At 45.6% G+C, this 24,371-nt stretch overlaps 1 protein-coding gene across 6 annotated transcripts; it reads left to right on the plus strand.

Annotated features, from left to right (window-relative positions):
• Nucleotides 1–8,257: 8,257 nt before the first annotated feature.
• Nucleotides 8,258–17,106, plus strand: LOC309352448 (uncharacterized protein). 6 transcript variants are annotated; one of them, XM_081880877.1, is made up of 8 exons: nt 11,409–12,075; nt 12,229–12,590; nt 12,776–13,146; nt 13,506–13,957; nt 14,458–14,785; nt 15,032–15,094; nt 15,501–15,683; nt 15,773–17,106. In XM_081880877.1, the coding sequence occupies exons 4-8, from the start codon at nt 13,865–13,867 to the stop codon at nt 15,895–15,897; spliced, it is 792 nt and encodes a 263-aa protein (XP_081737003.1). In that variant the 5' UTR covers nt 11,409–12,075; nt 12,229–12,590; nt 12,776–13,146; nt 13,506–13,864; the 3' UTR covers nt 15,898–17,106. The 6 variants fall into 6 exon arrangements, with proteins under 6 accessions (XP_081737001.1, XP_081737000.1, XP_081737003.1 ...); XM_081880878.1 differs by having other exon boundaries at nt 11,428–11,520; nt 11,933–12,075; nt 12,776–13,957; XM_081880876.1 differs by having other exon boundaries at nt 12,776–13,957.
• The last annotated feature ends 7,265 nt before the right edge of the window (nt 17,107–24,371 follow it).

Consider the following 24,371-nt stretch of genomic DNA (forward strand, 5'->3'; position numbering starts at 1 on the left):
TAATAATCAGTGGGCTACTTCATGCTACTGAATTTCTCAATGTAATTCTGTGCTTAGATGCATATGGGGGCAACCAAGCCCATTTCACTGCCTGAAATGGTCACAAGTATTTGATCATGTAACTCATGATGTGAGCCTGACTAAACATGGCATTATAGACTTGGACTGGAAAAGAGGATTATTTTTCTTCAAACCGTGTTCCATAGGTGCAGGGTCTCCTCAAAAACCTCTTGGGGCTTTGTCAGAGAGATGGTCATTAATGGTTGGTAAGCTTCCACTAGATACAGTTCCTGGAAGACTACTGATTATCTGCACTGTGCAGTTGCAGGGCAGAGATAGTGTGCTGGGTGATCATGAGACCCAGAATAAATGTAGAAAGGTGACTTATAACAGGTCAAACAATTTGTCTGTCTAGTTCAGTATTGTCTACTGAGGCTGGTAGTGCCTCAGGGTCTTTCCTACCACCTGCTACATTACCCCTTTTTAACTGGAGATGCGAGGAATTGAAATGGTGTTCTACCTCTGAGCTATGGTCCCTCCCTAAAGTTACTGCTCCTTGGAACTCTTCCCAGAATCCCTTGCAGTGAACAAGGGTTTGTGGCAAATGCACAGGCCTTCCGCAGAAGGCAAATTAGGTAGAAAGAAACTTTGAAAACCATGATCTAGCTTAGTCACCAGTTCAAAGATGGAATGTCATAATCCCAATCATTCTGGTAGTTATTTCTTCTACTTTTTTTTTTAATAACCTCCAAGGAAGGAAATCCTGCCACCTCTGTCAGAAGCTTATACCGTATTTTTTGCTCCATAAGACTCACTTTTTCCCTCCTAAAAAGTAAGGGGAAATGTGTGTGCGTCTTATGGATCGAATGCAGGCTGCGGAGCTATCCCAGAAGCCAGAACAGCAAGAGGGATTGCTGCTTTCACTGCGCAGCGATCCCTCTTGCTGTTCTGGCTTGTGAGATTCAGAATATTTTTTTTCTTGTTTTCCTCCTCCAAAAACTAGGTGCGTCTTGTGGTCTGGTGCGTCTTATAGAGCGAAAAATACGGTAAATGTTGGGGATCTTGCTGGAGTGCTTGAATTGAAGTAGATTACCTCTGCTTTTCTTTGGTGCTCAGTAATTCATTTTACTTGATCATATTGTGGTGGTGGTGGTGTTTTTTAAAGGTAAGATTTTGGAGGAGTAGAATGGAAAAAGATGGAGCAGGAGTTTGTGTTTAATATACCAGTGTGTGACCTACAGGACCTGAGATAAAGCACACCCATTACCTTCTTGTGAAGGCTACAGCCTTTGCATTACTAGCCCTTTCTGAATGACATGGTACAGAAAAGGCTGTTAAGGGGAGGCTAATGCCTATACAGCCAGTGTAATGAAGAAATGGGAGGTTTAGGCCCAGGGAAGCACAGCTCCAACAGAAGGAGCTGAAAAGATATAGATAAGATTAGTGACATATGTAAAGGCACAGATACTGTGTGACAAAGTCTGTGCGGCTGAATAGACTGAAGCCAGCAGTAATAGGAAGCCCATGTTCTTCCTAATCCACCCAGATAAGCTGTTCCATCCAGAATTATCAGCCAACAATCTTCAGGGTATCAGGCTGAAAATGAAGTTTCAGACTGCTTTGATTCCTCATCCATAAATGAGAAAGTGCCTGAAGGATCTTTATTTATTCTCACTCCCACCGAAACACTCTTCAAAAAGTGCCAATATACTAGCAACAGATGCATAAAGCCTCCGTTTGTTTGATTGACAGAACACGATATAAAGCAACCCTCACTTGACATTTCAGTTTCATAAGACTCCTAGCAAAGGGAAAAGAGAAAGAGAGAGAGAGAGAGACTTCATCAGAAAATAAAGGGGGATTTATGCAAACTCACAGATAATGTTTCAGAATGTTTCTCACTTTTAACTGCTTACCAGTTTCAGGGGGGTCATGAGACATTCTGAGTTGTTAATGATGAGTAATTTCAATCCTTAGCTATAGACTTGGCTATTCCTACATTTCTGAGGCTGCTGTCTTTATTAGGGAGTAACACACTTACTAGGGAGTAAGCACAACTGAGCACAATGGGACCATCTTCCAAGTAAACATGCATAAGGTTTAGCTGTCCAAACCCTTGGTATGCATTCCTGGAGGGGATTAGGATAGGGCAGAGGTGTCCCTCCAGCTCCTCTAATGGGGGAAGACACTTTACCACCATAGAAGCCTCCTCTATGGTAACCAAAAGTGTGGATCATTGACGAGCTACCAGCGCTGGTTGCCTTCACAAACCCCCAAATGAGGAGTTTGGCCATCGCTGCTCCACCCCTGTCCCTCAGTGATCTGCCAGTTCCTAAGCTGGCCATTGACATGTGAAGGCTATCAACTGTAGGGCAAGAAATTAAAAGAGACACACACCCAGACCAACGGGAACTGGCAGGACCTCAGATGTGATGGTGATTTTTGTTGTTTCAATTGTCTCTGAAGCCAGATGGCCCCAGACACCTCGTGCAGTCAGAATAATGAGAACAATCTCCTGTTCCCTTCATGGTCAGGATTCACTGGGTGCATTCAGACATGGGGGTTGTTGCATTAGTTCTCCTGATCAGAGCTTGGTGGTAGAGCAAATGCTTTCAATGTACAAGGTCTAAGGTTCAACCCCTTGCATCTCCAGTTAGAAGAATCACAGGACATGGCTGCTGCCAATCACATTTAGGTAGTACTGGGATTCCTGGGCCAGTGGTCTGCTTAACATAAAATAGCTTCTTCTGTTCAAAAGGAACGGGAGTCGCATGCCCCTTGTCAACACACACACCCTTACAGAATGGGGGTTTTCTCCAACACCAAACATTTCCAACCTCTCCTTCAGACCACACATTCCTCTTTAAAAATCACAATGTTCTTAAGCATGTAGCAATGTGATCTGGAGAGTGTAATGGAAAGAAAGTGTCCCACAGCACATGCTTCTCTGATTTGAGTCTTAGAACTAAACATAATGGGTAACTTTTTTACACGTATGGATTTTATTCCACTTATTTAAATGGAAACTAGCCTCCAAAAAGAAAAGGAAAAAAGCTTACTAAGCAAGCTGAACTTGATATGACATACTGTTAATTAACTATTGTGTCTTAATGAAGTTTCCATTTTCATATGTGGCATACAGTGCCCTTGCATCTCAGAAGGTCACTGAATGAAATACAGCACAAATAGGGCCTGGAAATTAAAGGAAGTCTGTTCTCTCTGATTGTATTTAGAAAGAACATTTCCTTTTGACATAATCTACTTTTGTACAGTTCAGATAGATACAGTTTACTAGCTAGTAGAAGTCTGTTGTAGTGTCAAAGGAGAGTGTTTTGGATTTTATTTTATTTTTTTGCTTAAAGCAAGCAATTTTGCACCATTGGCCACAGAAAACCCCGAAGGTTGCTGGCTTTTTCAAGTTTGCTGCTGAGGTCTGAATTCAAACCAGCAATGCTGCTCCCAAGTTTAGTCCCCAATACAGCTGTTAAAAGCTGCCATCTTGTAGTCAGCCTAACTTGCCGTGTGTGTGTGTGTGTGTGATTTGACTTGGATCTGGGAGGTCCCAATGAAACATCTCTTCATTCCCTTCCTTCTCATCTAAAGCTGTTGTTTCCAGTTAGAGGGATACTGCTGCTGATGCCAATGACAGCTTTCCACTCAATGCAAACAGCTGTGGGAGGAGTATTAAACACCTCCATGTACCTCTACCAGGGGAAGGCTGTGTGGCTGCCATTTGTATTTCTAAATAGTCCTGTGCGCTACAGTCTTAAATATTCACTACAACTGCCAAGTGGCTAGGATAAGCTTGAGGCTGACTCCTCTGCATGGTGTACGCTCAGGTGTTCCCTGCCCCTCTGTGAGTTAGATTCAACGCAGGGGTTGGAGAGAGCTTCGTTAATAAAGCACAGTGGGGCAAGAGAATGGATAACAAATGCCCATCTTTTCCCTAAGGACAACAATGAACGTACTCATTGGCATATCACTGAAATGTTATGCTGTACCCACTATCATCAGGTGTTGCCCCCCCCTCAATCTCTAGCTGAAGTGGGGGGGGGGGAGAGGACATGGTGTCTTCTTTCCCAGTCTCCTGCTCAATGGCTAGTGACGAGGAGGTTTAGTAGATTGCTGCAGAACAGATAAGAAGGGAAACAGAAACAGGACCACAGATGGAATGGGCAAGAACATCCAAGGCTGCATTTGCTTCCACTTTTCACATTTTCAGAATAAAAAGCAGTATTGAATTGTATGGTGAGACAGTGGTGCTCACTTGACCTCCCAACAGCTGAGTCACTACTTCTTCTTCTTCTTCTTCTTCTTCTTCTTCTTCTTCTTCTTCTTCGGCGATCACTCGTGGCCGAGTAAGATTGTCTTCCATAAACATGGTTTTAACAATGAGTCCATAAGTGACTGTGGAGGCCAGTTCTGGATCCACACATCCTTCCACAGTGGGGACATTGGTTTCCTGGTGGGAGTTGATCACGGTGTGGATTTGCCAAGCATGCCTTTCTCTTAGCACGTTTCTCCCTTGCGTCCTGAGTTTGAGTGTCTTCAAAGCCCATGACACCTTTGATAAAGGCTGTTCTCCAACTGGAGCGCTCGCAGGCCAGTAATTCCCAGTTGTCAGTGTTTATACTACATTTTTTAGATTTGTCTTGAGACAGTCTTTAAACCTCTTTTGTTGACCACCAGCATTATGCTTTCCATTTTTAAATTCGGAATAGAGTAGTTGCTTTGGAAGACGATCATCAGGCATCTGCACAACATGACCAGTCCAATGAAGTTGATGTTGAAGAATCATTGTTTCAACACTACTGCTTACCAGGAAGGTGAAGGTGAAGGGTGCTGTGGCAGGGAACCTGTGTGGTGCAAACACAGAGAACTAATCCAGCACTCCTTTCAGTTTTCCACCATGCTGACCTCCCTGCCACCTCAGCCCTCTCCTTCCCAGTAAGCAGCAGTGACTCAGCTGCTGGGAGGTCAGGAGAGTACGGCCACCCTACCATGCCATCTGCTACTGGTAAAAAGGGTGACCCTAACAATATGAATACAAATCCACAATCACGGAATGCCTTACACTTTAGTAAAAGCTGCAACAACTGCATGTAATGGGGAAAATGGTTGTCTGAACAGCTTGGGCCCTGAAAAGGAGGAGGTGACATTGACAGAAAGGGGATAACCTGAAAGGAGAGGCATCCCATGAGCCTTTGAGGCATAGAAAAGACACAACGCAGTATGTGGCACTCTGCCTTGTTGATTTTAAGGGCATGGCAATACAGTGGTACCTTGGGTTACGTATGCTTCAGGTTACATACACTTCAGGTTACAGACTCTGCTAACCCAGAAATAGTGCTTCAGGTTAAGAACTTTGCTTCAGGATGAGAACAGAAATCGTGCCCTGGTGGCCCAGCAGCAGCGGGAGGCCCCATTAGCTAAAGTGGTGCTTCAGGTTATGAACAGTTTCAGGTTAAGAACGGACCTCCGGAACGAATTAAGTACTTAACCCGAGGTACCACTGTAGTCTGGAACCACACCCAGGGAAGAAACAAGTAGCCCTGCACAATGTAAATTCAACCAAGTTTCATACCTACAAACTTTCTGCATTCGTTTTTCCTAATCTGAGCTTCCTGTTGGAGTTTTGAATACTTAGATGAGTAAACCACATAACATATTCTGCTTTCAGAATCTGTAATATTTCTGATGCAGAATTATTGAAGTAATCTCGCTGTGACTTCAGACAGAGAGAGAAAAGGTGCAAAATAATGGGTTTATGGCAGTTGGTTTTTTAAAAGATATTTTTAGGTGGAATAAGAAATTTATTGTGATAAGTTCTTTCCTCCTTTTTTTGCAAAATGGAAGAAACAGAGAGAACATCTGTTCTCCCTCCGCCTTGTGTTATTGCAGAAAATGTAATGGATAATATGTAAAGAGCCCACATTTTGCTTTCATTATGTAGAATGGTCCTCTGCGTTGTGTTTGTTTATTTTAAACATATTACACTTTGTACATTCAGAACTAGACATCTTCAAGCATGATGCTTCCCATGGCCCAAAGCAAACAGCTCTGATTCTAGCATCCTATTATGTGTGGATGAAAAGCTAGGCTAATAACTAATTTTCATCCTTGCAACACGCACACCCCTGACAAGATTTAAAGCGCTTGTATTTAATGCATGTTTACTAACATTAGCCTAAGGTGGACAATTGGGCAAGGGAGAAACACACCAAACCGGTTCTGCATTACAACGAAGCCATTTTCCCCCACTAGGAAGAACAAAATGAAGAGGGAAAGGCCCCAAAGCAATCACAGACATAAAGAGGAAGAAAATGAAGAAAACCAAGAATACCCTGCGGCAAAGCTGGACTCTTAGGTTTCAGGAATGCCACTCCCCTTCCCCAGCCCTGCTCTATAGATGTCTTGTTCTTATTATGACCAAGAGTTTATGGGGAAGAGCCAGTTTTGAAGGCCTTGCTGATCAATACCTAGGGATAGGCAAATCTATCCATTTTTGTTTATCTCAGTTTTTCTTTTTTTTTAATCTTAAATTCAGTTTTCCACATCAGTTTGTTTGTTTTTATATTAAAAAAACTCTGTATTCTTAGTGTGAAATTATCCTAATATAACACTTTAGCAAAGCTGTTTCCCCAGATATAATGCATTTGTGTACATTATTTTCACCAATATATGCATTTTTACGAAGCTTTACCTGAGTTTGTACATTTTTTATGAATATAACTTAGCTGGAAAACTGCAGTGCAAAATGGAAGGCTGGCTGTGCTTTGGTTTGTTCATTGTTTTGGATACTGTCAATTAGGCAGGCTTGTATTTAATGTGATTTGAAAAAAGTTTCTTCCTACCCTACCCCTGGATGCATACCATTCTGTAAGACTACTCTTTTCCTCATTAAGCTCTGGAGCTTTAAAGGATATAGCTTCTGGGGTGCAGGTCTCTCTCCAGGCCTGCCCACAATAAACCATGACAAGTGTAAGGCTTCTTAATCTCATCATGGCTATTTAACTCCTAGGGAGAGCTTTATGGCCCTATAGTACCTGCTGACACTTAGGTGGAGCCTCACCTCTTGGGCCTCTTGATCAGGCATAGGCAAACTTAGCCCTCCAGCTGTTTTGGGACTACAACTCCCATCATCCCTGACCACTGGTCTTGTTGGCTAGAGATGATGGGAGTTGGAGTCCCAAAACATCTGGAGGGCTGAGTTTGCCTATGCCTGCTCTTGATAATGGCAATGGGGTTCTTTTTTCTAAGTTAGATAAGTCACATCTCACTGGTGGGTCTTGTTGTACTGAATACCACATGGCCTCTGAGAGATTCCCCATGACATTCACAAGAGTTCTTTGCACTGAAGGTGGTCAAACTACACCTATGCAGTGGAGGCTGTTCCATTAAGGCAAATGGGTCACTGCCTCACCACCTTCAGACTGCCTTCAGCCAGCTGCCACCCTACCTTCCTATTTACAACAAAATACCTTTGTCTGTAGTCATACGTTTACGTTTGCTTCATGTTACATTCTTTCAGGTTACATCCTGCGGCGACCCGGAAGTACCAGAAAGGGTTACTTCCGGGTTTTGCCGCTCGCGCACACGCATGCGCAGAAGCAGCGAATCGCAACCTGCACGTGCGCAGACGCACCGCTGCAGGTTGCACTCTTTTCATGTTGCGAATGGGCCTCTGGAACGGATTCCATTCACAACCAGAGGTACCGCTGTATTTAGCTCAGCCTTCACCTGCCTTCTGTCCTGCCCACCAGCACTGGTTCCAAGCCCATGTTTTGCGCTTCAGCTTCTAGTTTGGGTCTGCAAGATTTGAGTTAAATGCATAAAATCCTGGATGCTTTGGCAATGGCATGTTTAGTCAGGGCTCCCAAAAGCTGAGGGCATTTCAATATGAAAATACAAGCATTTGCTAGGCATTTAGAAGCTTCCACCATCCTGCCCTTTTTGTGTAGGTTTCTTGTTACATGAAGATGAACCTTGACACCAGTGGAACAACTCCCATTGTTCTTGTTTTAAAACTGTACAAGTATTTTGCCTCATTGTGTCCACCTTTGAGGGTCATTCATGCATAGCCTAAGTCTCTCCCTCCAGACTGCCTGTGTCTGAAAAATGAAAAACTAAGAGAAACTAAAATGGGCAGATTTGCCCTGTATGTGTGAACTAGCCTTATGTCAAAATACTCAGTCTCAACTGGTGTGTGTGTGTGTGTGTGTATTCTACCACTAGAGCGTACTGTTTTACAGTCAGTGCAGAAAGGAGAACTGCTATAATAACAACATAATTTTATTCTTGAGGATAAGAACAGAAGTTTGGCAAATGACAAACTGGGCAATCAACGTGATTAAAAGAGGCCTGACTCACCGTCTCTGTCTTGTGAAAATGCTACCACATTAGTTTTTCAGGGAAAGTTCAGGTAAAAGCTAGAGACAACTAGTGTGAAGATGTAAACAGCCACAAGGAAATGCTTTCAGCCATATGGTGTGCCTTGTATTTCAACACATGTGGTCAACAGTTTTCTCTCAAGATGATCAAAAAACATACACATTCACTCAAATGAAGGATAAGAAATCTGTGCAATTTTCTCCTGCTTTTCAGCATCTTAGCTTTACCCTTCAAACTTTTTTTTAATGACTACAATGCATGAATCATTTCAAATGAACCACCGACAACAGGAAGTGTGGGCTTTAATGTTCCAATTTTGGAGGCAGTGGATAGTGATAGCTTTGCATATGGGAGAACCAGGTTGAATCACATGGAACCTTTGTGTGGCCATGGGCAAGTCAATCTCAGCCTCGGCAGCTTTTATGTAAAATACAGATTTATCATTATATTATATTTTATCATTATCAAATTTGTTTATATGCTGCTTTCCCAGCAATGTTCAATGCAGTTCACAATAACATTACGACACAAACATCAATACAACAATAGAACAAAGGTATATAAAATGGCATAAGCATACTGTATGAAATCCATTATTAAAACATTTCAGAAATCATAGCATTTATCTTCACATTAGCCAGTTAACAAAACAACATCCTATCAATTAAATTCCACCATTATTGAGATTGGCACAAAAGTATCCATTTAGCTAGCTAACTTATCCATAAGGTCTAATCATGAGGTCTACTAGGCCACACGGACTCTCCTAGAACCTTGGCACTGAGGCCGGGAATTCCATGTTCTCAAGGGCCATTGCCTAGCAATGGAACTTGTGACCATTTGAACTGAGGTTCCTGCATTCTCAGCATCTCGAGGTTTGCAGTGGTGGCCTGTAGTGACCTTCGCTCAGTCACTACATTAGAAGATGGCATCCCAAAGATTCCTGGAGGTAAGTGGAGGTTGCCATGGCCAGAGGACTTAACTCTAGAACCTAGATTAATGGTCTCACCAAGTTTGGCAAAGAGCTATCCAAAGTCAAAGAAAGGGTTGAGCTTTGCCCAAGTTGTAGGAAGGGGAGAAGGAATGCCGAAAAGGAAAATTTAGTGTTCTATATTGCAGTCGATTAAATATTATTTTGAACAGAGGATTCCTTCTGATTTATGTACATGTGAATCTGGGAGAGGCTTCATTTCTATTTCTACATATGCTGGATGTTATCTTTGTACTATAGTTTGGAGGGAAAGGGGAAAACAGAAGAAGAAAAGAGTGTGAGCAGCTCACCCAGTGGAGGGGAAGGGGGTGCCGGATGGATCTGGTTTTTCTGCAGAGCTAATGCCCACCTGTCCCCCAATTGTCATGTGGCGGCAGCCATTTCATCAGATGGCCTCAGTGGGAGATATGAGAACAGCATTCTAGACCCTGGGGCCAGGGCTTGTGAGTTGTCTTTTCCTCTGCCCTCCTTGCCCCCTTTCCTTGTGTGTTATATTTCTGTTGGTCAGATTGTTTATTACAATAGAAGTCTGTGATTAGGGAGTTTCTTGCATTTGATTTCATGGAAGTCTCTCTTCGAGCCTTTTTGGCTTAGGAGAGGGGTACAAATGCTCTAAAGGAATGAATGGATGAATAAGGTCTCTAAGGAAATTTAGGGCAGAGATTTTCAGTTTCTTTCCCAACCTACCTTGCCTGCACTTTCCTGATCAACACAAAAACATGAATGGGTCTGATCCACTCCTCACATTCTGACGTTCCTGTTTCTCTTTTCTTGTGGACAGGGAATTGATTTCGACGAGGATCAAATATCAGAAATCAGCCTGGAAGAAGGGGAGGATCTTCCTCCAAGGTAATGTTGTGCTAATCCCCTCCCACCAATCATCAATTGCTTTCAAAAGCCCCCCCCCCAATCCATTTCTATGGTGGTGGTGCTTGGGGTCTTTGAAGGATGGGAGGCAATAAAACTTTTTTACACAAGTGCTACTCCTCTCTCCCCTCAGGATCCCAACCACAGGTTCACCGGATGCGGCTGATGTTCCTCCCAAAGGCTTCAGCAAGGACCAGCTGAAGGCCAGACTTACAGATGTCGTCACCACGATGAAGAGTGGGAAAAAGATGGTCCGAAGGAAGGTGCTCTGAGAGCTTTCCAACCTCCGGCAGAAGATTCAGGAATATGTGAGTTACTGAAGCAAAGCACTGCAACCATGCAGGGCTGTCAAGGCCTTCAGGCTGCTCCTTCTAGGCCCACCCTGCAAGGTGCCCAAGGGACAATCAGGCATCCCAGCACATACCCAATTTTAAGAACAGAGCTCGGCCATAGCAGAATGAATCCTAGTGAGTAAAACAGCTGATAAAAGAAGTAAAAAGCAAACATCAGGAAAAGAGGGGTGGGAAGTCAAAAAGAAATTGATATTTTCTGTATAGGATGCTAAGTGTTTTGGAATGTTTTGAAGATTTAATAAAAATGTTTTATGAAAAATGGTGAAGGGTTGCTTCTCTTATCAGTCCCTTCTCTGGGTTTCTTCTCAGCCATCGGTAGTGCTTCCTGCATCCTCCCTTGGCCAACTGGTGGCGATTTCCGATCTGTGTGCATTGGATCCAGACCCGGAGTGCAGGCAGCGGGCAGCAGAGGCCCTCTGCCATCTTCTGCCCATCCTGCGGCGCAACGAAGGTAAGATTGGAAGAACGCATCACAGCATGGGGTGGGGCGAGCAAGACCCGAACTAACTTTGGCTTTCCTTTGCAGAGATGCTGGCACAAACGTCAAGGAACCAAACACTCATCATTAGAGCTCAGAATTCCACCGGAGGACCGGTTCCTGAATTGTTCATCAATGACTGCTACTCTCTTGCCAGGGTAAGTCGCTTGTTACACAAGGCACAGCGGTCTCTCAAGCCACATGTTCTGGGTTCCGCAGAGAAAGCACCTGGGCTTTCTGCTCCCCAGCCCTGCCCTGTGGGCATCTCTGACCTTCCTCTCTTGCTTCAGGTCTTTGGCGCCTTTCTCCCTGCGGAGCAGCTCTTGGAGGCCATGTGCTTCCTGGCCAGAGACCTGGTTGTCGAGAGCAGCTTCGACCCCTTGGATATCTCCCACCTGCTGCAAGAGTTCATCAAGCAGTTTAGCGGCAAAGCAGTAGAGGTAAGGTGTCTTCAAAGGTAGGAGAGAAGAAGAATCTCCAATTTGGTGTAGGGGAGGCAACTTAATGCCATTGGGTGGCCAGGAGACATGTTTGTTGAGAGGGCCCTGGCAATGTCAGGACAAGAAGCTCAGCCAAGCGTCCTGAGAAACATGGGTTCAGGAATGAGGAATCCTCCTCCTCCTGGGAGCAGACTGGTAAGCTTTTCTCTTAGCCCACAATGGAGAGGGGAACTGGTTCCCTGGAGCTGCCTGTGTCCAATACTCCCAAGGACCCTGATTGGTACCTTTGAAGGAAGATGGCTGTGGTGGCACAGGTCAAGGGTCCCTCTTTCTATGAGGGATGGAGGGATCCGCCTGCAGACAGCCCCGCTTCCTTGTACTCTCCAAGCAACCCTCTCCTTTTCTCTGACAGGTGGAGGTACTGTTGGAGGCCTTCTACAAAATCACCCAGGGGCCTACAGTGGAGGGCAGAAACATGGCCGTCTTCACTTTCTCCATCTTGTTACACCACCACCTGGTGAAAGTGGTTGAATACCTCCTCCAGTTTCCCTTTGGGTATGGAGCCCTCCAGGTTCTACTGGGCTAAGGGGAAGGTTGGCAAGCTGCAGGGCTTGTTCAGAAAGCCCTAGCTGCCATTTCCTCTCTCTGGAGCATGGCAGCAAGCAGAAGACTTGAATCTGACCATTGCTCTTGTTTTTGCATTCACAGAGACTGCGAGAGAGTATGGAAGGAGGTTTTGGCATCGGCCAACCAAGAACAACTGCTCCATCTCATGGCTGAGCAGCTTTACCAAAGCCCTTGGCAGAATCTGCCACCTAAGTGGTAAGAACGAACCACCTGCTTTCTGGCTTCCTTCTTCCCAGGGTAATATCAAGGGGTTTCTGTATTCTGCAGAAAAGCAGGGAAAGTGACTTGCACCTCTCTCTTCTACAACAACATCTCACCAGCCTGTTCCATGCCATCCTCAGGATAGAGGAATACAAGGCAGCTGTGCGCCGGAATTTCCCACAGCTGCTGATCGCTCTCCTGGGGATGGTTGTCAACTTCCACTACGACCAGGAATTCCTTGGGTGAGTAGTATGTTGCAAAGGGGCCAATGGAGTTGTTTTCCCTTCAGCCTCTGGGGGTTTCCAGTCCAACTTGGTTTTCTAAGGGAGGCTCTCCTTCAGGCGGCTGTTAGGGAGGAAGGATGGGGAAGGAATGTGAGTGTGTGGCAATGACCCTCCTGGTAAAACTGGCCTTGCTTTTGTTACAGAGGGGCTAAGGAAGTTCTGTACCTCCTTCTCGGCACCACTGGAGAGGCAGTAGAGACAGCCATCATAGACCAACTTTTCTGCCTGGAGAATTTCAGCCAGGGGTTGTCTGCCATGGTGAGGCAAGAGGAAGAACAGGGTGACCTTCCAATGGTCTGGCAAATGGAGTTGAAGGCACAGGATCGGACTGTGCCCATGTTTGCTTCCTGCGGTGTCTCTCCCTTCCTTACCAATATCTGCTTCTCCATTCCAGAGCTGTCGGAAAGCGACGCTGGTCACTACCATCCCTCTCATGGTAGAAAACATCACTGCTGCTCTTGAGGACCAGGAGTTTGCCGGAATGCCACAAGTAGCAGCAGCTATCTACATCGAGGTGAGGGGGACTTACGCGGGAGGAAATGGGTGCAGCAAGGAGGCCCTGGCTTGGTTTCTGCCGAGTGTTGGGCTTTGTGTTCCTCAGCTCCCTTTGTGTCCTTGGTTCCCCAAACAGCCTTCATCAGAATTTGGACCTTGCAGCTGTCTTTAGCTTCCATATTCTGTGGCTTTTGTCAAGGACTGTTGCCTGTTTTAGTGTTCCTCGGAGTAGACCCATTGGATTTGATGTCCATGACAAACGTGGGTCCATTCACTTCAGTGGCTTTGCTCTGTGCAGAACTATAGATGGTGGATAAAAAGAGAACCTGCCTCAACCTCTCATCACTGAAGAGTTTCTTTCTCTTTGGGCCTCTTTAGCTGCTCAGCTGCCGTCTGCAGATCTATCCCTGTGAGGATACACTGGAGCAGCTCCTCACCTGGTTGGAACATGACCACCTGCAAGTCCGGAAGCTCAGCGTCAGAGGGATAGTCCTGCTTCTGGACTCTGACATGGCAAGTGATGTTCAGAGGGAGGGAGGGGGGTACAGATCCCATTTCTAATCATGGCCCAGCACTCTTTTGCTGACATAATGCTGAAGGGCCTGTGCTAAAAGAAAAAACGTGGGGCCTTTCATACCTTTGAAAAGATGCTCTCTTTTGTGTAGGACCCTTCGCTTCTGCGGCTGTTGCTGCTCGATTCCCTCCCTTGTGCAGACACCAATGTCCTCCCAGACTTGATGCACCTGGTAGACCAAGCTTACCTCTCCAGGGAGCTGGGAGAGGAAGAGATGAAGATGCTGGTGGCAACCTACTGCGGTCTGGCTGCCCATGTGAGTATCCTCACACACTGTGGAGGAGGAATGCTTTGGAAGAGGAAGAGTGGTGTTTAGACTGGCATGCAGTGGAGATCTGGCTTCAGGAGGGTGTTCCTCTGGAGCACCTTCTCTTGGAAGCCTGCCTGGAAATCACACAGGGGAGGAGGATAGGGGGCTAAGCAGCCTCAAAACACCCCGGTGGGCAGGCAAAAGGAAACTGCTCTGGTGAGAAACACAATCTCTGATGTTTTCTGCCTACAGGAGGAAGACTCTGTCCGGGCCTCAGCCATCCAACATCTGGGGCTGCTTCGGGGCTGAGTGAGAGACCAAAGGCTTCCCATAACAACAACAGAAGAAGCCATTCATGAACTGGTCATCGTCCTCATTCACCTCGAAGACGAGGATGAGGTCGCCAAGGAGGTGGACTTACACAGTAGGAGGGAGGGATTGTTCTCAGGAGCTTCCAAGATTTCTTTTACGGCAATTTGTAACCCTCTTCTCTTCTTGTGTTGCAGGCCGCAAGGAGGGCTCTTTCCCATCTAGCCCCACAAGTCAAGTGGTGGGTGCATCCCAACAAATTTAGCCTCCACTTTGCTCTCCACCAGGCTGCCAAGCATCTGGTAAGGTCCCTCTGCTTCGTTGGCAACTTTGCCCAGGGATGTCCTTGGGGGTGCAAGGCTCTTCTGCTGCACTCTCAAGCCTGTCTGATGCCACTTCTCCTGTATCTTTGCCAACAGAGCAAGACCTTCAGCAAGAACATCCTTCAGAGTGCTGCCTTGACATGTACAAAGCCGTCTGCCAACAGGCTGCCAGCAGTCTCCAGGGTGGCAGCTCTGCTTCTGGGTAAGTCAAGCAACGTCCTTCCCTGGTAGGGATGGACAGAAATGTCCTGGAAACAATGGCAGGGAGGATGGGCATGTCCCCAGGCCGCTTGCTAGATCCCTATCTGCGCCCAGATCTTGCTCTGAGTGCTCCACGAGGGTGGAGGCCTCTAGAGGCATCAGAGCATACCTGTCCCCCTGTCAAGCTGCCTCTGTCTCCACTGCTTTGCACCGAAATGATGTCCCTTTTCTTGCCCTGTCTCTCTAGGTCATCTGGCTTTCCGGGATGCCAGTTTCATCCAGAGCCAAGACATGGCATCCTATGGCACATGTAAGTGATATGTACGGAGGCCAGGGAGGGATGCTTCTGCTGAGAAAGGGCTTTAGGGGAAGGCAGATTCCCAGATGTATGTGCAGACAGAGGTGCCACAAGATGAACATGCAAAGAGGATTGGAATGCTCTCTCACACACACAAATATTCCCCTACCCCACACCCTGGTCCTGGGAGGAGCTCTGGTGGGGGTGCTTTGCAAGTTTTTGCCTTGTGAAAAGCTGATTCCTCCTCCTCAAGGGGAACCACCACTGCTTATGTCCTGGTTGGGGAGGATACCCTGTAGACTCCTGCATCCCCACCTACAACCAGCGTACCTCCCCGGCCCGATTGCCACCCGATGGCTGTCTTAATATTTCTGATGGATGGCTCTTTTCCTATGCATCTCCACCTTGCTCAACTCAGGGCTGGAAGAGATGCAGCAGCATGAGGAAGAAGGGCTCAGGAGGACAGGGAGGAGCTGCCTGAACATCATGCAGCGGGCCTGTAAACATCGGCAGAAAGGCAGGGTCCAGCGCCTTGTGAGGAGGCTGCTCCGCTGTGTTCACAGGGAACCTTACCCGCAGGACTTTCTGAGCTGCATGCCAGGTGAATGAGGCATCTGATGGGCTATTTGGACATCTGGTGGGCTGTTTGGATGTGATGTTTCTCAAGGAGCCCCTTTTTCCTCCTGGCAGAACATCCAGCGCCAGGCCAAGGCAACGTGGACATCAGAGTTGTGCTGCTGAGATTCTATCTTCTGCTCTCCGCAGGATCCAGTCTGGACCAGCACCAGGAACATCAACGCCATCAGGATCGATGAAGAGGAGTGGTGCTGCCCTCACGACCCTCCATACATAGCGGTAGGAAACCTTTTTGTTGTTGTTGTGTTTCTTGTTGATGTTGTTCTTGATTGTTGTTTTTATTGATGGATTTTGAATCTCAGGGTGGTTCACAACAGCAAGCTGCAGTATACGAAGCACAAAATACATAATAAAAATAATCACTGCACAAAATTAATGATAAAAATATCAGAACATAATAAAAATTAAAATAATAAAAAACATATGCACAACGAATAAACAATACAAAAGCCCCGAAAACAACACTCCAGCCCACAAATACAAAATCTAAATCAACATATCACATTTAACAACCGTTTAGAACAACCCCGCCCTGTAAATCAAACAGCACCCACCCAATATAAAACCCCATCTTTATTAAAACAGTCATGTTAACACAAGGGGGCTGGCCCACGATCTGGTCCCACCCCCTAAGTGCCACCCCCAAAGGGACAATCTTATCTTTGTTGTTTCCCCTTTGTTAGGGGTCCCACCCCCAGGACAGGCAGGCTCCCCCAGTTGCTGGTGTACGCCCAGGATCCGGTTCCTTGCAGGACTCTCTGCCGTCCTCTTGAGTGAGGGGTGGCAGGCAACCCCCAAGCAGTAACTTTCTTCCATTTCTTTGTTAGAAAACACCTCCCCCTTTTTAATTTTTCTTTTCACCAACAGCGGGGATTATCTTGGGGACAACTAGAGGGACTAACATTCATAAGATTTAATACCCTTTCTAACATAATCTCTTTTCTCTCTTTCCTGCATGGAACAAAACCGTGATGGGAAATGGCGGCCTATCTGCTGGAGCCTGGGGGGAGACCTCCGGAGAAAAGAAGACCCCTGCAAGAATGTCATCAGCCGGGAAAGGAGCTGCCCTGAAGACAACACCTGCAACATCGACCCTCCATCTAGCAGTGAATTTGAGGACTGGACACTTTTTATTGACTCTTTCAGGACTTAAAACAGCAAACAGGACTTTTTTTAGTGAGATAGGTTAAAATGGATGTATAGAATAGTATAGGCAAAATATGTAGCATTCAAGGATAGGTAACACTATGCTAGATAGTATTTTGTATATTATTTTTGTTCCTTCTCTTTTATAAACATCTTTGTTCTTTCCCCCCTCATTCTCCCCCTTCCCATCACTTTATTTCTTTATAATTGTAATTATTTTATTAAAAATATATATTTTTAAAGGGTAAATATGGATCTTATGGTTTATGTTAAAATGTGTAAAAAATCATTTTGTAAAAAATGAATAATATTTTTGTTAAAAAGAGAAATAGGTCTTTTGGTTTGTGAAAAGTAAGCTAGTAAGGGAAATCTCTACACACTTCCCTGGAGGGATGCCCCGTCATCCCAAGATGGAGACATAGAGGCTAGTGGCAGCAGGGGTTGCGTCTGGTGAGTTGGGAGGATGCTGGAATCTGGAGAGGCAGGAGATTGTCTTGCTCTGAGCTGGACCCAGAGCTTTGGCCTGGGGCAACCCTGGGAAGCTAATGGGGAAGCAAGATCGGTTGGAGGGTTACTGCCGTGAAAGGCTTCATCCTAGCATCTATGTTAGCATCTATGTGCAAGCAAAGCCTAATATCCCAAAGAAACCCCCGTCTTCATTCCAAGGAAACTGAACCCAGGCTAAGCGCAGGCAGCCCTGGAGTCGTCTGCCGCTCAGAGATGGGATGTTCACAACTGTCCCTTTTCAGCATCTTGCCCCACTTCCTCCTCAGTTCTCTCCAAATGCATCTCACCTGCAACTGAGCAGACTTTTTGTTTAGGGATGATTTATGTTTAGGCAGCCCTGTTTAGGGAAGCTTTTAATGTTTAATAGGTTATTGTATTTTAGTGTTTTGTTGGAAGCTGCCCAGAGTGGCTGGGGAAACCCAGCCAGATGGGCGGGGTATAAATAAATTATTATTATTATTATTATTATTATTATTATTATTATTATTATTATTATTATGAAGAGAGAGCTAGCATGGCAAGTTGTTTGACTTCCATAGGCCAGTGTGGTTAACATGAAGGAATATTCAACATTATCAGAGATTCTAACATTTGAACAAGGAACCTCATAGCTAAGGGTTGGGATCTGGCCTAGAAAAGGACTTGGAGTCCTTGAAAAAGAAGTATGTTGGTTACTAGCAGGCCTGGCATTATGAAGGCGGCTTCGTCTGGGATAAATACCTTGCTTCCTTAATACAAAACTCTCTTTGCAGGTATTGCTGGATACCAACTCTACTATAAGCCCAAGCCAGTCCTCTTTCCCACCATTCCTCACAGCTCCAGCCACTAACTTCAGGTACTTTGGACCCCGTGGGTGACGTGCAGCGGAAATTAATAATGCAGAGTTTTTAAGTGAAAGAAGAAGAGCTTTGCGGAGTTAACATAAACATTATCCGTGGTTCCAAGCAGTTTGACTGAGATTACAGTACATACTGACTCCGCTCATAACTGAGGCGGGCTGACTCTAACTGAAAACTTACTGAGAGAAAATGGCTGCCAAGTCACATGTCCGAGTGACTCAGCAGTTAGCCGTTAGGCCTGGATAACTTGACTAGGCCCAAATGACTGGGCAGGCCCAGCACTTCCCAGCCTGCTTTGCTGCTTCTGCTCTCATGTGTCTTTGTCACATGACACTCCCCAAAGACCTAGAGAGCAGTGTGTGTGTATATATATATATATATATTAAAAAAACATAATATTTATTAAAATTTTAGAGGTTACAAAAATAAAAAAAATAAAAACACCATATCAAACAAAAACAAAACAACGCATCACAATAAGGAAGAAGAAAAAGAAGGGGGAAAAAAGAAAAAAAAAGAAAGAAAAAACACAGCTAATCTTCCCATAACTTGTCTTTCATTTGCTTGTTTCCTTGACCTCCTCACACCTCCCTTTTTTGTATTCTAGTTCGGTTAACTATTTCAGCAAATCCTTTCCATCTTTTCCACTTTTTGTTCTGTAATTTATCTTAATATAATGTAACTTTACTTTCCCTCCTTTCACCTATTAACAGTCTATTTGTTCCTAAACCCTTATAACATTTCTGCTAAAACCGCATAACTTCATTCCAACATCCTTCTAACATTCATTAATTTTACAATGTTTCTGTGGATAGTCTTTAAATTTCTTCCAATCTTCTTCCACCGACTCTTCTCCCTGGTCTCGGATTCTGCCAGTCATTTCCGCCAGTTCCATATAGTCCATTACTTTCATCTGCCATTCTTCCCGGGTGGGTAGATCTTGTGTCTTCCAGTACTTTGCAATAAGTATTCTTGCTGCTGTTGTAGCATACATAAAAAAAGTTCTGTCCTTCTTTGACACCAATTGGCCAACCATGCCCAGGAGAAAGGCCTCTGGTTTCTTCAGAAAAGTATATTTAAATACCTTTTTCATTTCATTATAGATCATCTCCCAGAAAGTCTTTCCAGAGAGCAGAAATATAAACAGGCTGGGAAGTGCTGGGACTGCACAATCATTTGGGCCTACTAAAGTTATTCAGGCCTAACTGCTAACTGACATGTGGCTCATTCTCCTTATTATAAGTAGCAGCCATTTTCTCTCTGTGTTCTCTGTAAGATTTCAGTCAGAGTCAGTCTGCCTCAGTTATGAGCAGAGCCAGTATGTAATCTCAGTCAATGTTGTTTATGGAGAAGTTTATTTTAACTCAGTAAAGCTCTTATTTTTTCACTTAAAAACTCTGCACTATAGTCATACCTTGGGTTAAAGGTGCTTCAGGTTGAGCGTTTTCAAGTTACACTCTGCAGCGACCCAGAAGTCATGGAGTGTGTTACTTCCGGGTTTCGCCACTCGCGCATGCGCAGACGCTCAAAATTTCATCACGCGGATGTGCGGAAGCGGCAAAACGTGACACGCGCAGACGCGCAGTCGTGTCTTACGTTCTACTCAGGATGCAAACGGGGCTCCGGAACGGATCCCGTTCGCATCCAGAGGTACCACTGTGTTAATTTACGCTGCGCGTCAATGGGTTGTATCTTTGGCTCACTGAATTTAGCAGACATGGCTAACTTAGACCCAGTAATTCCATTGAGTCTACTCTGAGCAGGGCTTAGTTGGGTACAACCCTTTAGGCCTGAACTGGCCTGCACATTGTATTCAACCATAGGGTGGCCACATGCCCTACTTTACAGAGGACAGGTCTGTATCTGAAGGGCTGTCAGAGGACAGTCCTTTATTTGAAAAAGTCATTTTTATTGACTGACTTGTCCAAGCCTACTTTAAATATAAAGAACCAAAAGCAGGGTGACCAGGGGTATTCAATTTGCCCATCAATAGTGACCACCTTGACAGCAGACTGAGCAGGCACACAATTCAGCTGACCACAGTCTTCCCCACTATGGTGAGATGTGTTTAAATTTAAATTGTAGCAATCATTTGTATATTTGCATTTATACATATATATATTAGCATATTTAAATTTTATGAAAGTAGTTCTCGTCCTTTTTTGGTGATGAATGTCCCCTTTTCTGGTGAGGCAGAGGGAAGTTCTGCTTTCCTAGTCAGACTGCTCTATTGACGACAGGCATATCAATGGACATACCAGCAGTGAGAAAGAAATACTTTCTGAGGTATGCACAACCAACAGAATAATCTTGGCATGTTTACTGCCATACTATTGCACACAATCTTAGTTCCAGGTAAGTGTGTGCAGGATTTCAGTCAAAATGACCATTTGTGCTATACCACCTCCAGTAGAAATACAATTTGTAACTTCAAATGTCATCCTGGAAAAATGCTGCGTTTTGTGACAATTGGCTAGCTGGTCTTTGGGAAGGAATTTATGTTCAGTCAGTGCTGTTCTCTCTAGAAAGGAGGATTTCTGAACAAAAACCTCTACCTCTTCATGCCCAAAGGCATATAATAAATTGAGTCTGATGTGCCAATATGGACAGGTGACCTGCAGCTGTACAGTACCAATTTTGTTATGATCCTTGCTGCTTTACCAGGAGGTGGGAGACACAATGTGGGCCTGGCTGAGCTTGCATTTGGATGTGGGTCAAAAGAATTTAATGCACAACCAGTGAATTTCTTAAGGCCTCGTTCAGGAAGAATTTGAGGCCACAAATGCTGTGAAAATGCTGTAAAAATATCTACCACTGTACTTCTTTACACCTACGCAGACACGGACACATTTCTTATGAAGTTTCAAGCATTGCTTGTGTGTGTGTTCAGCAATACAAAATGCAAAGAAATAATACTATCACATAGCATCCAGTGACAGAAACGTTGGACAAAAACTTATTTATTCATTTATTTATTGCATATAATGTAGGAGTGCCATACACCTGGATTTTCCTGGACAGTGCTGGGATTTCAATGGGTGGAACTGATGTCCAAGCTCAACAACTCTGGCGTTTGTCAATAATGTAGGCGTCTCTCCTTTAAAAGCTCAACCATTTCGGTGGTTTCCTTTAAAAAAGCCCTGCAACTTTCAGGATGTTTTGGCAACTCTAATATAATCAGGGTGATGCTCTAACATGGAGGGTGGAGGAGATAGGTTGATTGTTGCGGTCCAGGATTTGAAATACCAGAAGCAGCTCCATGTTAAGAAGACAAATGGTTTAAACTTTGTGTGTGTAAGAAAATGTATTTTAATAGCTTGCTAAAACTTCTAATAAAATAAAATCCAAACATGTCTTTTTTCACAGAATCATAGAATCTTAGAGCTGGAAGGGACCCCGAGGGTCATCTAGTCCAACCCCCTGCGATGCAGGAATCTCAGCTAAAGTGTCCATGGCAGATGGCCATCCAACCTCTGCTTAACAACCTCCAAGGAAGGAGAGTCCACGAGCTCTCGTGGGAGTCTCTTGCACTACTGAAGGCCTCTTACTATAATAATAATAATAATAATAATAATAATAATAATAATAATAATAATATTTTTTTATTTATACCCCGCCCTCCCCAGCCAAGGCTGGGCTCAGAGCGGCTTACAAGCAATAATAAAAACAGGATGAATGATTACAAACTTAAAAAACAAAAATAAAATACAACATTAAAATAATGGAACATTAAAATATTAAAATGTAGCCTCATCGCAGGAGGAGAAGGAAAAGAAAAAAAGAGAGAGAGGGAGGGAGGGAATCAAATTGGCTCCAAGCCAAAGGCCAGGTGGAACAACTCTGTCTTACAGGCCCTGCGGAAAGAAATCAGATCCTGCAGGGCCCTGGTCTCATGAGGCAGAGCGTTCCACCAGGCTGGAGCCAGTGTTGAAAAGGCCCTGGCTCTGGTTGAGGCTAATCTGACTTCCTTAGGGCCCAGGACCACTAGGGTGTTACTATTTATGGACCTTGAGGCTCTCCGTGGGGCATACCAGGAGAGGCGGTCCCGTAGGTACGAGGGTCCTAGGCCGTGAAGGGCTTCAAAGGTCAAAAGCAGCACCTTAAATCTGACCCTGTACTCCACTGGGAGCCAGTGCAGCTTGAAAAGCACTGGGTGAATATGCTCCCATGGCAGAGACCCTGTGTGCTGGACCCGGGGGAGAGGTACCGTGAGCGTAGTCTGAGTCCACACGAAGAGGGGCGAGGTCCGAGGCGGAGAGCCGGGCGGGGAACAGGAACGCTGGAACAGGAGGCCGAGCAGGGTACAGGAGCACCGGATGGTCAGGAACAGGAGGCCGAGCAGGGATCAGGAACACAGGAAGGTCCAAAGCCAACAACGACGTTGCTCCCGCAACCTGGGGCCGGGCTGACTGGGCTTTTATCCTCTTCTAAGGCCAGGGGCGGTCCCGGTCCCCAGGAGCCCCGCCTCCTCTGGCCTTAAGGCGAGCACTCCTCCTGGGAGCAACCAGTTCCCTTCGCCTCTCTGCCCTAAGCCTCTGCAGATCAGGAGAGGCCGAAGGGTTACTGGGCCCTGGAGGAGGCTCACCTGTAGCCACTGAGTCCTCAAGCCCCTCTGGGGCCAGAAGGGTTTCACCTGGGGCCAGCTCCCGGTGCTCTGCCACAGGTGCAGGCTCTTCAGCATCTAGGCCTTGCCCCAGTTCAGCCGGCCCTGGAGGCGGGGACTCCTGTGCAGGCTGGGATTCCTCTGGTTCATCCTCTGAATCGGAATCCCAGGCCATCACACCCTGTGAGGAGCCTCGCTGCAGCATTCTGTACCCGCTGGAGTTTCTGGGACAGCTTCAAGGGCAGCCCCGCGTAGAGCGAATTACAGTAGTCAAGCCTGGAGATGACCGTTGCATGGATCACTGTGGCCAAGTAAGCGCAGGAAAGGTAAGGGACCAACTGCTTGATGCGGCGAAGGTAGAAAAATGTCGCCTTGGCTGTTGCTGTAACCTGCGCCTCCATGGAAAGGGAGGCGTCAAGGATTACACCCAAACTTACTATCAGAAAGTTTTTCCGAATGTTTAGTCAGAGTCTTCTTTCTTGCAACTTGAAGCCATTGGTTCAAGTCCTACCCTCCAGAGCTGGAGAAAACAAGCTTGCTCCCTTCTCCATCCTTAAGATGGAGCCCTTAAGATACAGTGGTGCCCCGCAAGACGAATGCCTCGCAAGACGGAAAACCCGCTAGATGAAAGGGTTTTCCGTTTTGGAGGTGCTTCGCAAAACGAATTTCTTATGGGCTTGCTTCGCAAGACGAAAATGTCTTGCGAGTTCCTGCGGGTTTTTTCCCCTCCCCCCCGTTTTCTAAGCCGCTAAGCTGCTTATCAGCTGATCCGCTAAGCCGCTTAACAGCTGATCCGCTAAGCCGCTTATCAGCTGATCCGCTAAGCCGCTTAACAGCTGATCCGCTAAGCCGCTTATCAGCTGATCCGCTAAGCCGTTAAGCCGCTAATGGGCTTGCTTCGAAAGACGAAAAAACCGCAAGACGAAGAGACTCGCGGAACAGATTCTTTTCGTCTTGCGAGGCACCACTGTATTTGAAGATGGCTATCATATCTCCTCTCAGTCTCCTCTTCCCCAGGCTAAGCATACCCAGCTCCTTCAAGGGCTCCTCATAAGCCTTGATTTCCAGACCCTTGATCATCTTGGTTGCCCTCCTCTGCACATGTTCCAGCTTGTAAACATCCATTTTAAATTGTGGTGCCTAGAATTGGACACAGTATTCCAGGTCTGACCAAGGCAGAATAGAGTGGAACTATTACTTCCCCTGACCCAAACACTAGACTTCTGTTGATGAAGCCTAGAGTAGCATTAGCTTTTTTTGCAGCTGCATCACACTGTTGACTCATGTTAAGCTTGTGGCCCACCAAGACCCCTAGATCCTTTTCACATGTACTGCTAGTAAGCCAGGTGCCCCCCATCCTATATTTCTGCATCTGGTTCTTCCTGCCTAAGTGCAGAACCTTACATTTGTCCCTATTGAAATTCATTTTGTCAGCTTGGCCCCAGTTCTCCAATCTGTTAAGGTCATTTTGAATTCTGATTCTGTCTTCTACAGCATTAGTAACCCCTCCCAGTTTGATGTCATCTGCTAATTTGATGACCATCCCCTCAATTCCTTC

This window comes from Podarcis erhardii, assembly GCF_964252035.2.
Source record: "Podarcis erhardii genome assembly, chromosome: 11".
NCBI lineage: Eukaryota > Metazoa > Chordata > Lepidosauria > Squamata > Lacertidae > Podarcis > Podarcis erhardii.

Bases quoted from the DNA above. Each gene is read 5' to 3' on its own strand.
- LOC309352448 (XM_081880874.1), top strand. From the start codon at position 11,131: ATGCTGGCACAAACGTCAAGGAACCAAACACTCATCATTAGAGCTCAG. The intron at 14,563-14,679 runs GTAAGGTCCCTC...CTTTGCCAACAG, and splicing joins ACCAGGCTGCCAAGCATCTG to AGCAAGACCTTCAGCAAGAA. The intron at 15,095-15,500 runs GTAAGTGATATG...TGCTCAACTCAG, and splicing joins CATGGCATCCTATGGCACAT to GGCTGGAAGAGATGCAGCAG.